The 14,890-nt window shown below is 37.1% G+C and overlaps 4 protein-coding genes across 4 annotated transcripts; 2 read left to right on the forward strand and 2 right to left on the reverse strand. All coding sequences in view use genetic code 12, as the record gives it.

Annotated features, from left to right (window-relative positions):
- Positions 1 to 791: 791 nt before the first annotated feature.
- On the reverse strand, positions 792 to 1,733 carry DASC09_028660 (uncharacterized protein; the record flags this gene model as incomplete). Its single annotated transcript, XM_064996469.1, has 1 exon — positions 792 to 1,733. The coding sequence occupies one exon, from the start codon at positions 1,731 to 1,733 to the stop codon at positions 792 to 794; it is 942 nt and encodes a 313-aa protein (XP_064852541.1).
- A 737-nt stretch (positions 1,734 to 2,470) lies between these two features.
- On the forward strand, positions 2,471 to 7,504 carry CHC1 (clathrin heavy chain; the record flags this gene model as incomplete). Its single annotated transcript, XM_064996470.1, has 1 exon — positions 2,471 to 7,504. One exon carries the CDS (start codon positions 2,471 to 2,473, stop codon positions 7,502 to 7,504), a length of 5,034 nt encoding a protein of 1,677 aa, XP_064852542.1.
- A 475-nt stretch (positions 7,505 to 7,979) lies between these two features.
- Positions 7,980 to 8,786, reverse strand: DASC09_028680 (uncharacterized protein; the record flags this gene model as incomplete). The annotated part of the gene is made up of 1 exon (XM_064996471.1): positions 7,980 to 8,786. The coding sequence occupies one exon, from the start codon at positions 8,784 to 8,786 to the stop codon at positions 7,980 to 7,982; it is 807 nt and encodes a 268-aa protein (XP_064852543.1).
- A 303-nt stretch (positions 8,787 to 9,089) lies between these two features.
- Positions 9,090 to 11,495, forward strand: CUL3 (cullin CUL3; the record flags this gene model as incomplete). Its single annotated transcript, XM_064996472.1, has 2 exons — positions 9,090 to 9,131; positions 9,201 to 11,495. The coding sequence occupies 2 exons, from the start codon at positions 9,090 to 9,092 to the stop codon at positions 11,493 to 11,495; spliced, it is 2,337 nt and encodes a 778-aa protein (XP_064852544.1).
- Positions 11,496 to 14,890: the final 3,395 nt, after the last annotated feature.

Below are 14,890 nucleotides of genomic sequence, written 5' to 3' on the forward strand. Positions count from 1 at the left end.
ATAGCAACGAGTATAATATTTGTTAGTAGAGATCTAATGATCTAGCTCCCAGTATGAGACCCCTTGATTGTTAGATCTCGGAAAAGCGACATCAGAGCAGTTTTACTAGAAGAGGAAATTACTGTACATAAGAGTCAGGCTTTTTTCAGGTTGGAAAAACATCGTTCCACTATAGTACACAAAATCACATGAAGTACCCTTAAGTTAAGAGACAAAATCAAACTATTGGAGCTTGCTTAAATCTGCATTTCAACAGTTTTTATGCCTATCTTTGGTACAGCTTGATTGTCACCAGGAACCAAGATTGTGACTATAAATTTGGTAGAAGTCTTGAGTTGAAATCAGATGAGATGTTCCCCTACTTATCTTTGGTCCAATTTGGTTATGACTACCTACTGGCAAACCCCTTTTATTTAATATCATATTTTCGATGCTTTTACCAGGAGCTGCAACAATAAAAGTTGTTTCTGTCTATTCGGTGTCTTTACAGTTTGTCACTAGCTCTAGCTTGGTTATAATACAAAGGGGTAAAGTGATTTTTTTTTTTTTAAAATAAGGCACCAATTTATTATTATTATTATATTATACCCGAATACCTAAAGGGAAGAGAGAAAAAAAAAAAGTTGACTTTGGCGCATTTGTGAAGAAAAAACCATGAAAATAACATATCAGGATTGAAGGAAACAAGAACTATTGATGATGCACACAAAAAAGCAGGAAATACAAAACAAAACAAGGATAACATAGTGACTCAGGTCAGAAATAGTTAAATATATGACAGGGAATTCTGACTATTTTCCCTTATCAAATATTGATGAAAAATCACTTCCAGAGAGGCTAGGGGTGAAACGAGGCTCTTTCTGCACACTTTCTTTCGTATTTAGCTTTAATGACTGTATTACTTCTTTTTTCGATCTATTTTGGCTGGTATTTTTGGTCTGATATTGTTGGGCGATAACCTTATTTATATTGGACGTGGTCATTACGGACTTAGTAGCCGCCATGTTGATGATGGCCCTTTCCTCTCCTTCAAAATTATAAATGTAATGATTTTGTGGGTTTTTATTTGAAAAGTAGCCATCTATAGGGGTTTCTGGCGCCATGCTCATCATCACATTGTCAGTGAAAGCTTCACGGACTTCAAAGGCACTGGCGGCAAATACATTACTGAACTCGGCATCGTCGTCTAAAATCATTTCAAAATCGGTATCCGCGGATTCTCTTTTTAGTTTAGAACTGGGATGGCTTGTCACTCGTGTGTGTCGGGACTGAGGTTCTTCCCTTAAAGACGTGGCGCCGTTGTATTGGTTCATCATCTCGTTGAAGTCGCATTCGTCAACGACTCTAATGTCTGCGGTAGGGGAAAGTGAGAAAAGATACAAACATTTAGGGTTAGTAATATTTGGATTTGAGTATTGCAAGTTGTTTTGGTCCATGGTAATTGGATTATTGGAACAGTTATAGCTGTTGAACTGTGATAGCTCGCTTCGCAGGCGCTTATGCTGGCCAGGAAATTTGCCAGAACTGTTATTTTGAGAATTGTTCATATTTTTAGAAGGTTCAGATAAAGTCAAGATAGCATACAATAAGGTCAAAATACATGGTTTATAAGCATTTATTTGACGTTTCCACAGGGATTTCATGCGGTGATGACGCCAGATCCATATCTGGGGAGTGACACAAGACGTGCATTGTTGGGATTGGTCATAGCCCTCAATGATGACAATACTCATGCGGATTCAGACACTAATCCACGAGGATCGAGTCTATGTGTAAAACGTGCTTAAATGAGAAGAGCATTCAGGCATCGACAAATTATCGATAGTCTAGAAGTTTTTTAACGGGTCCATATTCATTAGATACATTTGGGTGTTTACATAACATAAACACCGCAAAAAATAAAATAAACTAAAGATTAGATTGCTTATTGTATCAGGATTACCAAGACAGCATGAGTATTAACCTTCTTCTTTTTTCAGCGTTTGGCACTGCCTGGTTGGGTATTTAACCATACCCCAGTCGTTAAAATATAAATGATTATATATAGCTCCCTACGGAAAAGGAAGTAAATGGTGAGTACATAAAAGTAAAGCCCCGTAGCCAAAACCCGGAGCCTCGTCATCTCAACAAATACACGGCTGGCCGGAGGACATCTTTCTGTTTGCCCTCTTGGTTGTTATCAAGAAGTAGTACCGTTTTTGACTGGTTTGCAAGGGTCCAAGAAATAATAAATAAAAAGCACGATAGTTTGTCTGTCCGGTTTCGCCTTTTCCGGAGAGGCACTTCCGCGCAGGCATCCAGACGCCCTCCCCGACACTCGGGTCACCCTGCCTAATGATTTATTTGCTGTCTTTTTCTTGACAAATTGGATCAGGGCATTTGCCCCATAACAAACACATCCTTCAAGAATATTACTCTAAACAAAACTTCCAGCTCCATTGCGTCTATAGATCGTTGTTAACCCTAAACCATGGCTAACGACATCCCTATAGAGTTCACGGAACTCACCAATCTCATTGACAACTATGGGATATCCCCAACGAATATAGACTTCAAATCGTGTACTTTGTCTGATTCTTTCATATCCATCAAAGAAGACAAATCCGTTGCCATCATCCCGCTAGATGCTAACAACAATGCCCAATCTTTGGTCAGAAAGAACATGAATGCTGATAATATTATAATGCACCCAAGTGAAATGATCATTGCCTTGAGATCGGGTTCAACAATGCAAGTTTTCAACTTGTCCACAAAACAGAGATTGGGCAACTACACTTTGCCAAACCCAAGTGAAGCCATTGTATTCTGGAAGTGGTTGTCTCCACAAAACATTGCCGTTGTCACCACCACTAATTTGTACAACTGGAATATTTCTTCTCCTGATTCCTCTCCAGTTCTAATCACCAGCAAAAACCAACTTTTAAACTCTTGTCAAATCATTAATGTCACCGCCAACCAGGAAATGTCTTGGTTTGCCATCAACGGTATTTTCCAAGAAAACGGCAAGATCGCTGGTAAGATTCAATTATTTTCCAAGGCAAGAAATATCTCTCAAATAATTGATGGGCACGTCTCGGGCTTTTCTCAATTGAAATTATCTGGTGCAGTTTCTCCTTCTACCCTATTTATTATTGGTAACAGAAATCCAACTACCGGTGCCGGAAACATGCACATTATTGAGATTGATCACAACCCATCGAACCCAACTTATTCTAAGAAGAACATTGACATTTTCTTCCCAGCCGATGCCTCTAATGATTTCCCAATTTCCTGTCAAGTGTCTGAAAATTATGGCATTGTTTACATATTGACGAAGTACGGGTTCATCCATCTATTCGATTTGGAAACTGGCTTGAACTTATTTGTCAACAGAATAAGTGCTGACCCATTATTCACTGCTTCTTCCCACTCAAACAATGGTATTTTGACGATCAACAAAAAGGGTCAAGTGTTATCTGTGGATATCAACAAAGGCACCATCATCCCATATGTTTTGAAAAAGTTATCCAATGTTTCTTTGGCTTTGGCTTTGGCTAGTAGAGGCAACTTGCCAGGTGCCGAAACTCTTTTCACCCAACAATTTGAAACTTTATTAGGATCTGGTGATTATGTTGGTGCGGCTAAAGTCGCAGCTGGTTCTCCACAATTGAGAACACCTCAAACTATTGACCGCTTAAAGAATATTCAAGCTGTCCCTGGTCAAATTTCTCCAATCTTGCAATATTTCTCCATTTTGTTGGACAGTGATAAATTGAACAAATATGAATCTATTGAGTTGGGAAAGCCAGTGTTACAACAAAACAAGCAACAATTATTTGAAAATTGGTTGAGCCAAGACAAGATCACTTTCTCCGAAGAATTGGGTGACGTTGTCAAGCCTTACGATTCTAAGTTGGCCTTGAAAATTTATTTGGGTGCGTCAGGCAATGGCGAAAATGCTACTCCCTCTGTCAATAACAAGATTATTTTGTGTTTAGCTGAATTGAACCAATTTGATAAAATTTTGCCATACTGTCAAAAAGTTGGTTTCACTCCAAACTACTTGATTTTGATTCAAATGATTTTGAGATCCAATCCTGACAAGGCTGTGGAATTTGCTAATCAATTGATTGCCAATCCTGACGCTGCTGTTGAATTAGATTTGGAAAAAGTGTCAGATATTTTCTTCAGTTCTAGTCACATTCAACAAGGTACCGCTTTCTTGTTGGAAGGTTTGAAGAACGATCAGCCAAGTGAAGGTCACTTACAAACTAGATTGTTGGAAATTAACTTATTGCACGCTCCTCAAGTTGCTGAAGCCATTTTATCTAACAACATGTTTAGTCATTACGACAAACCAACTATTGCTAAGTTGTGTGAAAAACAAGGTTTGTACCAAAAGGCCTTGGAAAATTATGTTGATTTGAAGGATATCAAGCGTTGTATTATCCACACCGAAGTTTTGCCAACCGATTGGTTAATTAGTTATTTTGGTCAATTGAATATTGAACAATCTTTGGAATGTTTGAGAGAATTGTTGAGTTCCAACGTTCCAACTAACTTACAAATTGTTATCCAGGTCGCCACTAAGTTCTCTGAATTGATTGGTTCTGGCACTTTGATCAAGTTGTTTGAAGAATTCAAGAATGTTGAAGGTTTGTACTACTACTTGTCTTCTATTGTTAACATAACCGAAGATGAGAATGTCGTTTTCAAATACATTCAATCTGCTGCCAAATTGCAACAATTCAAAGAAATTGAAAGAATTGTTAAAGACAACAACCATTATAATGGCGAAAAAGTTAAGAACTTCTTGAAAGAAGCCAAATTGCCAGATCAGTTGCCATTGATTGTGGTTTGTGACAGGTTTAATTTTGTTCACGACTTGATTTTATACTTGTACAAAAACCAATTCTTCAAGTTCATTGAAGTTTATGTCCAACAAGTCAATCCATCAAGAACTCCTGAAGTCATTGCTGGTTTGTTAGATGTTGATTGTGATGAAAACATCATCAAGAACTTGTTGTCTACTGTGATTGGACAAGTTCCTCTCGATAAATTGGTGGAGCAAGTTGAAAGCAGAAACAGGTTGAAGATCTTGTTGCCATTCTTGGAAACGACTTTGAATCAAGGCTCTCAAGACCCTGTCTTATTCAATACCTTGGCCAAGATTTACATTGATTCCAACAATAACCCAGAAAAATTCTTGACCGAAAATAGCATCTATAACACTTTGGAGGTTGGTAAATATTGTGAAAAGAGAGACCCATACTTGGCTTATATCGCTTATTCTAAGGGTGGTAATGATGATGAATTGATCAACATCACCAACGAAAACTCCATGTTCAAGTACCAGGCCAGATATTTGTTGAAGAGATCTGATTTGGATCTTTATTCAAAGATTTTGAGTGATGACAACATGTACAGAAGAGAATTGATTGACCAAATTGTCGGTACTGCCATTCCAGAATTGAATGATCCAGAACCAATTTCTTTGGCTGTTAAGGCTTTTATGGATAACAATTTGCCAGTGGAATTGATTGAATTATTGGAAAAAATCATTTTGGAACCAGATGCAGCGTTCGCCGAAAACCCATCACTACAAGGTTTGTTGATCTTGACTGCCATTAAGGCTGAACCATCAAAGGTATCTTCCTACGTTGAAAAATTAGACAAATTTGATGCTCAAGAAATCGGGACTCTTTGTGTGGAAAATGGTTTGAATGAGGAAGCTTATCAAATCTACGATAAATTTGAAATGTATTCCGACGCTTTGAAGGTAATCGTGGAAGATATCATGTCCTTGGATAGAGGTGAAGACTATGTCAACAAGATCGATACTCCAGAATTGTGGTACCAATTGGGTACTGCTCAATTGAATGGCTTGCGTATTAGTGAATCTATTAATTCTTATATCAAATCCGGTAACCCAAGTAACTTTGATCAAGTTATCGACATTGCTGAACACGCTGGTAAGTTTGAAGAACTAGTTCCATATCTCAAGATGTGTAGATTGACATTGAGAGAAGCCAAGATTGACGGTGAAGTGATTCTTTGTTATGCTGAATTAAACAAGATCAACGAAATTGAACTCTTTTTGAGAAATGATTCCAACGTTGCTGATTTGAATGAAATTGGTGACAAGTTATTTGACATGAAGAATTATGCCGCTGCTAAGATCTTATATGAAAACGTTTCCAATTACTCCAAGTTGGCCACCACTTTGGTTTACTTGAGTGATTATCAAGGTGCCGTTGACTGTGCTAGAAAGGCTTCAAATATCAAGGTTTGGAAACAAGTCAACCACGCTTGTGTTGCTAATAAGGAATTCACTCTTGCCCAAATTTGTGGCTTGAACTTGATCATTGATGCTGATGAGTTGGATGAATTAGTGAAGCAATATGAGACTGAAGGTTACTTCGATGAATTGATGAACTTGTTTGAATCATCTTTAGGGTTGGAAAGAGCTCATATGGGTATGTTTACTGAATTGGCAATCTTGTACGCCAAGTATGCTCCAGCTAAATTGATGGACCACTTAAAGTTGTTCTGGTCAAGATTGAACATTCCAAAGGTTTTGAAAGTAGTTGAGTCTTTCCACTTGTGGAACGAATTGATTTTTCTTTATAGCCATTACGATGAGTGGGACAATGCCATTTTGACCATGATTGATAAAGCTGCTGATTCATTTGATCATTTGAAATTCAAGGAAATGGTTATCAAAGTCTCCAACTTGGAAATTTACTACAAGGCCATCAACTTCTACATGAATGAACATCCAAACTTGATCGTTGATCTTTTAACTTCATTGACTCTACGTATTGACATCAACAGAGTTGTGAGAATATTTTCCAAGTCCGATAACTTGCCAATGATCAAACCATTTTTGATCAATGTTTTGGACAAGAACTTGACTGTTGTCAACAATGCCTACCATGACTTGTTGATTGAAGAAGAAGATTACAAGGCTTTGCAAGCTGCCATTGATGGTCATGACAGATTTGATTCTATTGACTTGGCATCAAGATTGGAAAACCATGAATTGATTTTCTTTAGAAGAATTTCTGCTATCTTGTACCGTAAAAACAAGAAATACAACAAGGCAATTTCTATTCTCAAGACAGACAAATTGTGGAATGACATGATTGAAACTGCTGTCGTCAGTGATAGCGCCAAAATTGCCCATGAATTGTTGAAATACTTCATTGAAGTCGGAAATAAGGAATGTTTCATTGGCTTGTTATTCAAGGCTTACCATTTGATGGAGTACGATTATGTCTTGGAGTTGTGCTGGTTAAATGGCATCTCCAATGATTACATCAAGCCATATGAAATTTCTATTAAGAAGGAACAAGTTGATAGAGTCAATGAGGTGTACAAGGACTTGAAAGATAGACAGGCTAGAGAAAAGGAGTTAGAAGAAAAGGGAACTATTGGTGGTCCGGCTCCCCAATTGTTGTTAACTAATGGTGTCACTGGTATGGGATACCAACCAACAGGTGCTGGTTTCGGTAATGGTTTTTAATTATAAGGTCATGAACACAGACCATTCAAAGTGAAAGATGAAAGTCATTTTTCTTTCACTCTTTCACTCTTTTCCTTTTTTTTCCTTTTTTCCTCTTTCCTTTCTATATTTCATCTCATTTTGATTTTTTTTTATTTCCTTTCTTTTATATTTATGTGTGCAAAATTTTTGAAAATAAAAATATAGTAATGTATTAAAACTTTAATTTTAGTATAGATGGACAAGGTATTATTTTTAGGAGTCGCATATATTGGGTTCTATTGTTGTGATACAAGGTGTCCTTTTGAGTGAGGATTCATGTTTTTAATTTACGATTTTCTATTTCTCAGTTAAAATTATCGTTTCAATAACTTCTCACGCAAAAAAAAATCATCTAATTGATGTATCAAGTGTATTCATTCGTAAAATCGTAAAAAAATCTCAGATTTAGAGTCTGGGGATCAATCAAAACTATTTACATTAACGATGTTTCATATCATTCTGTGTCACTCAAGCAAGCCCCAAGTTTGTGGAAACTTCTGTTGAAAAACAACAACCCTCCGCTTTTGGTATTTTGATGGAAGTCAGTATGAATCAATATATCTCTGACCTCTCCTATCCAAAGCTCATGGTCATCGACCTTGAAGACCCTATCCTTGGAGCATATCAATATTCTTTCTGCCGATGATAACAATGGAATGTCTAATTTCTCTTTTGATAGTTCCATTGAAGTGGTATTACGTCGCTCATCACTTATGGAATAGTAGGGCGACGATACCAAGATATTTTTTGTACTATACACTTGCGAACTGAATATAAACTGTTCAGGTTTCAAGTCTATGAAAGGTTTTGTTGAGAGTTTCCCAAAGTCACTATTCTTGTTGTCGGCATGGTGATTTTTAGATAAATATTTTGAGCCTTTGCTAAAAGTTTTCACTAGCTCAACCGAGCCTTTCACTGGAGGTAATAGATGAATTGCAAACCAGCGAAGATCGTGGAGTTTGGCGCTGGTGGATGAAGGAACTTGGAGGTTAAATTGGATCAAGGTCCTGGGTTGGACAGATAATGAAACAACCGATGACAAGGTCATTCCGTGGAGATCATCAAGGGTTTCAGCTGATGCCGACAAGCCCCCAGGTCCCTTGGCCTTGAAAGCTGATGTTAGTATCATAGCCTGATTTGCTGTTCTTGACATACTTTCTTTATAAGAGGCAACATGTAGGTTATCTTCCAAAGGGTGGCTTTTGATTTGTTGCTTCTGATGATGCTGAGTATGGATGTTTCTATATCTAAGACTATGCATCCCAGCCAGAGAATATCTCGGAACCCTCTCTAGCAGAATGTATTTTCGGCTCCTTGTAATGCTAGTTATACCCGTGCGATTCATCTTATATTCACTTCGTTGTATACGTGTATATATATACAAATACAAAGGATGAATTTTCCACACAAAAAAAAAAAATGGAACCCGCTGTCATGGTATATGGACGGGTAAATGAAATTGGATCTTTTATTTTTTTTTTTATTTTTTATTTTTTATTTTTCATAGTGACAGTCATCAATCAACACCGCAGACAGCAAAGCAGTCCATATCTTTACGGAAAGCATGGCATTGAACCGCAGAGTTAAGATTAGACCACCCAAAAGGGTATGTTTTATGATATCTTTCTGTGCATACTTGACTTTATCTAGGGTGGCCAATTACTAACAAGCACAGAACTTGAATGATGGTGTCGATATAGAAAAGTCTTGGAATGTTTTGTCATTTGCAATTTCTGAAATTTACAACAAAAATGCGTCTAATCTTTCCTTTGAGCAGTTGTATAGAAAATGTTATCATTTAGTATTGAGAAAACAGGGGGAGCAGCTATATAATAATGTCAAGGCTCAGTTACGTAACCATTTACTCGATAAGAGATCTGGATTGGTGGAGATGATAAAGTCGACATTGGGCAGCTCTACACTACAAGCCTCAGTACCTTTCAAGGCCGATATATTAGTTCAAGTCAATAAAGATTGGGAGGATCATTGCTTGTGTATGAGGATGATCAGTGACGTACTAATGTACATGGATAGAGTATATGTGAAGGAATCACAGTTACCTATGATATATGATGTGGGTATAACCCTTTTCCGAGACTATGTTATCCAATATAATAATAATGAGATCGGTACAATATTGAATCATATTCTCATGAGTGGCATATCCAGTAATAGAAGTGGTCGACTAGTTGATAAGTTTTTGATTAAATCAATAATTAAGATGTACGAATCGTTGGTTGGAGACAATGACATTGGTGTCAATAAAAATAGCGATTATGAAGAAAACTACTATCTAAAGAGCTTTGAGCCTTTTTTTATGGAAAGATCGTTTGCGTATTACCTGGAATTGTCAAATGATTTGACGAAATTGGAAAATGGATTGAATTATATCACCAGGGTCAATGAAATAATAATTGAGGAAGAAAATATGTCTGTGATTTATTTACCAAAAGTAACGTTCCCCAAGCTAATTCAATTGCTTGATGGTATATTGTTGACAAATAACATTGCTAAGGTTGTCGATTTCAAGGATCAGGGCTTCAATTTTTGGGTTCTAAATGATGAGTATAAACAATTGAATTTATTGTATTCATTAGTTTCAAGAATAGACAAAAGTTATGGATTCATACAAGCAAACTTGAAGAAAATAGTATTAGAAGAAGGCAGTTCTCTAGAGGCAATTACAAAAGAATCGGTGCGTAACAATGTGAATGACACTAAAAAGAAAAGAGGCCCCAAAGAGAATTTGACGCAATATGCCATTGGATGGATTGAAAATGTTTGCAAGCTCAAGGAGAAGTTCGACATAATTTTAGAGAAGGGCTTCAAGAATAACACCGATATTCAATCTTCTATTGAAAGCTCGTTTGTGGAATTCCTCAACCAATGTCCAAAAACTGGCGAATATCTTTCCTTGTTTATTGATAGTAACATTAAAAAATCTTCCAACAATAAAACGGAAGAAGAGTGTGAAAAGGTATTGGATAAATGCGTGATCGTTTTTAGATATCTAAAGGACAAAGATCTTTTTGAAAAGTACTTTAAAAATCACTTAACCAGAAGGTTATTGCAACAAAAATCAATGTCGATTGATCTTGAAAGGTCTATGATATCAAAATTAAGACAAGAGGTTGGTTCACTTTATACATCAAAATTGGAAGGAATGTTTAGGGATATGAAGGTTTCCAAAGATTTATCACTAGAATTTGGTAATGACAAAAAGACAAATTTTGAGGCTAATATTTTGACAACCACGTTTTGGCCCCTTCAGATAAATAAAGATGATGACCAGGTGATATATCCGGATGCTTTGGTTGAACTTAAAGAGGGCTTTGAAAAATTTTACCTTGGGAAACACAGAGGACGGAATCTAACATGGGCACCGAATTTTGGTTCGGTCGACATTAGAACTAGATACAAGAAGAGGGCTTATGAAATCAATATGCCAACTTATGCCGGTATAATCATGTTACTATTTGAATATCATGGGTCATTAACCTTTGAGGAGATCCTGGAAATGACTAACATCCCGAAACAGGATCTTACTAGACACTTGCAAAGTATTTCAGTAGCGCCTAAAACAAGATTGTTAAAGAAAATACCAATGACCAAGGAAATTAATCCTGCTGATAAGTTCATTATCAATGAAAATTTTGAATCTAGCACGTCGAAATTCAAGGTTTTAACAGTTTCGTTGTCTAACAAGGTTGAGAATGATAATGAAAGAACAGAAACTATGGCCAGCATAAATAATTCAAGAAAGTTCGAAGTTGACGCAGCAATAGTTAGAATTATGAAGTCTAGGAAAACTTTGAGTCATAATGAGTTGATAGCCGAATTAATCAAACAATTGAATAACAGGTTTAACCCGCCGCCATCGTTCATTAAACAGCGAATTGAATCACTATTGGAAAGAGAGTATCTTGAAAGAAACTCAGAAAATAGATCCGTTTATACTTACCTTGCGTGAATATATAGAATTGTTTTTTATTTGAGATACTTGCCATTTAATATTTTTACAACTTGTTGTGACGAGTAGGCAGACCACGAAGATGGTAAGCCAGGAACCGGGCCGAGTCAGTCGCCAATGGTAGCTAGTGCCCCTTTGGGCGAGCCTGTTATAAATAGTGAACGTGTGTCCTGATCTTATGTATGTGTATATGAATAAAAGGACTATTCGATTCTATACTTATCCTGCATAATCTGCGTCATGTTAATTTTTAACTTCGATAGTTCAAATATCTTGGTTTGTAAGACACGTATATACGTAAATGTAATATATCGACTCAAAGATCTAATGAATATTTATTTAGTTTATTTGCTTTTCATGATTCTAATAAAATGGTTAGTAATATAACATTGATATTACTGTGGTCTGTCGTCTTGTATCGAAAGAGAAAAAAAAAAAAAAAAAGCGCTTTTTGGTTTGGATTCGCTAGCTGAGCTAGTGTCACCCATCACCATCTCCTTGGTCTGTCTACTCGTCACACTACATATATTTTATAATGAGACTCATTTTTACTAATTAATCTAATCAAAGACCTGTTTGAAACTGTCGAATACTATGAACATTGAGACATTAGTAGCTAATGAATCCGGAGAGATCTCGCTTATGCTATCATCAACTGAGTTATCTCTGCACATCTTAATATAATACTTTGGTAGTTATTATTACAATATTTAGACTAGGGGCTATATATTCCTTACTGACATAATATATTCTTAGCTCCCTTCTAAACTTTTCGGTAAGAATATTATCGTACTAACTATAAATAATATCTCCTCTTCTTGGTCATTTACTGCCATAGTATACCTTGACGATGGTATTTAAGTCATTTCTCTGATCAATCCTAAGTATGGTACCAATACTGGATTGCACTGACGTTGCTACATTGCTGGTTCTAGACTGTATTTGATTAGTAATAGCAACCGTAATTTAGCAAGTCAGGAGCAAGGAGCAATAATCTAGATAATGATGTAATGAGTAAATGAGTTCAGCTAATTATTCCAATGATCCTGACATTGCTGATGCACTGAACACTTCAACTAATTAGTCTGATTTGGCTTCTACTGCGAATCAACAAGCGGGTGATATTAGCTCAGCTAGCGAATCCCATTATTTACTAGCAATCATTAAATAGCAATAAACAGTGTTTTGGTACTATACCTATTAGATGGTACTATACCTATTAGATGGTTCTTAATCCGTATTGCCGTATTGGACTAGTATCAACACAATTGTAATGGTTTGGTTGGGTAACATAGTAGTTAAAGTATATTAAAGAAGAATAAAAACTAAAAGGAATAGATGAAGTAAGCTTTTTATAGGTGAGAAAAGAAAGTAAGACTTACCTAAAAAGGAACTCAAAGGGAAATAAAAAGGTAGTCGGAGATAAGGAGGTTGTCCGAGATAAGGAATGGAGTTAAATAAAGAAGAGAGAAGAAAAGATAAGAACAATAAAAAGAAAGAAAGAGAAAGAAAAGTAAAAAAGTGTCTAGATCATTACACCCCTGTCGTAATTCCTTTCCTTATAGCTTAGCAAGCAATTCAGGATGTGTTTCAGCGTAGGATTGTAATAAATCAGGAGCTGTTTTCTTAAGTTCCGACATACGAACCCATTGGTAATTATCATGAATATCTTCACCTAAAAATTTAATGTAAATTAAGAAACCTTTGGCTTTGCGCTGGTGTTTGACCAATCTTTCAATTTCTACTTCTGTGGAGCCATCCTTGTATTGCTTCAAGTGAACCTGTTGGTTATTATCAGGCGAGAGGAAACCTTCAGGGACAGCGGATTTTAAACGAAGTTGAGAAACGTGGAAAACATCAGACATTTTGTAGGAAGGTGGTAGCTCAATTTGGTAATTGACTTCGGTGAGTTTTTTTGAGGATTTTGAATGGTCCAACGAATTTGGTGCGTAATGAACGGACTTGATTCTTGTTGTGAACATCGCCAAACGTAGGTCTCGATGAAGCATTGATAAAGACTTCATCATCTGGATGGAACTCTATGTGTTTGTGTTTGGAGTTGTAGGATAAACGTTGCTTGGTGTGTGCTTCGTGGAGGGCAGCTTGAGCAGCTTGAGAGTATCTATCGAGGGTTTCAACAATATGAGTAGCAGATCTCTCCCCCCCCCCCCTTGTTGAAAAAGCAGGAGTTGGGAAGGAAAAGTGGGAGTATACCCAAGGTCGACTTCAAAAGGAGTAAGATTATTGAGGGCGGTTGAGGGAGTTGAATTGATGGTGTACTCTGCGAAAGGGAGAAGTTCAATCCACAGGTTGTTCTCATCAATGTAAAGGCGTAAAAAGTCTTGAAGGATTCTGATGTGTCGTTCTGCTTTGCCATTGCTCTGGTGGTGACGGACAACGGACTTATAATGTTCGATGTGCAAAAGCGAGAAGAGAGAATCGATCAACTTATTGTCAAACTGGGGACCGCGGTCGGAAACAAGGCAGTTTGGTACTCCGTGGTACGGAAAATATTCAAAGAGGAGTAGCTGAGCGAAAGCACTAGCATCGAAAAGTTTGTTGACGGGGTAAAAGTGAGTCCGAGAAGTAAATGTATCAACAAGGACGAGGACAGAATCAACTGTGGTACCGGCATGTTGGGTTGATGGGAAACCAGAAACAATATCTAATGAGATGTCAGACCAGCGACCAGATGGAGGAGGAGTGGTTTGTTGATGACCATGTAGATAGTGTGGAGATTTGACACGGTTACAAGTGTCGCAACTAGCAACATAATGACTAACAACGTCTCTCATCTTTGGGAAGAAAACTGCCTTTCTCAAGATATGGCTCATTCTTTCAATACCAGGATGACCTTGTGATAGGGGAAGGTGAGCAGCATCTAGGATGGATTTGAGCAAGGAGTGTGGGATACAAGTTCGGGTATCCTTGTAAAGGATACGGTGATCAGTGTCAGTGTAGAAACCAGCTTTGTCAGGAACTGTTGTGGCTTTCTTGAAAATTTCCTTGAAAAATGGATCCTCTTTGTAGTCGTTTGGTTTAATTTGATATTTTGAAGGATCAATAGCGACTTCAGTGGAAGGGTGAGCTGTAGTATTATTCGCATGAAAACATGACGGTTGGTAATTGTCATAGCGAGAGAGGAAATCAGCGGAATCGTTCTTAAAACCAGGTAAGAGATGGATCATGAGACGAAAAGAGAGGATTTCTGAAAGCCAGCGGTGATGTTTTGGTTCAGGGGTTTCACTCTGAAAGATCTGGGAGAGCGGACGATGATCGGTATAAATATTTTACTGGATTAATATAAACAATAACTTAATAAAGTTAACAACGTAGAATTATCTTAAATCAGATATTCTTAGACTCCATCCGCCGCTACCACCAACGGGATAGAT

The sequence above is a fragment of the Saccharomycopsis crataegensis genome (genome assembly GCF_037102585.1).
Source record: "Saccharomycopsis crataegensis DNA, jcf7180000000077, whole genome shotgun sequence".
Taxonomy (NCBI): domain Eukaryota; kingdom Fungi; phylum Ascomycota; class Saccharomycetes; order Ascoideales; family Saccharomycopsidaceae; genus Saccharomycopsis; species Saccharomycopsis crataegensis.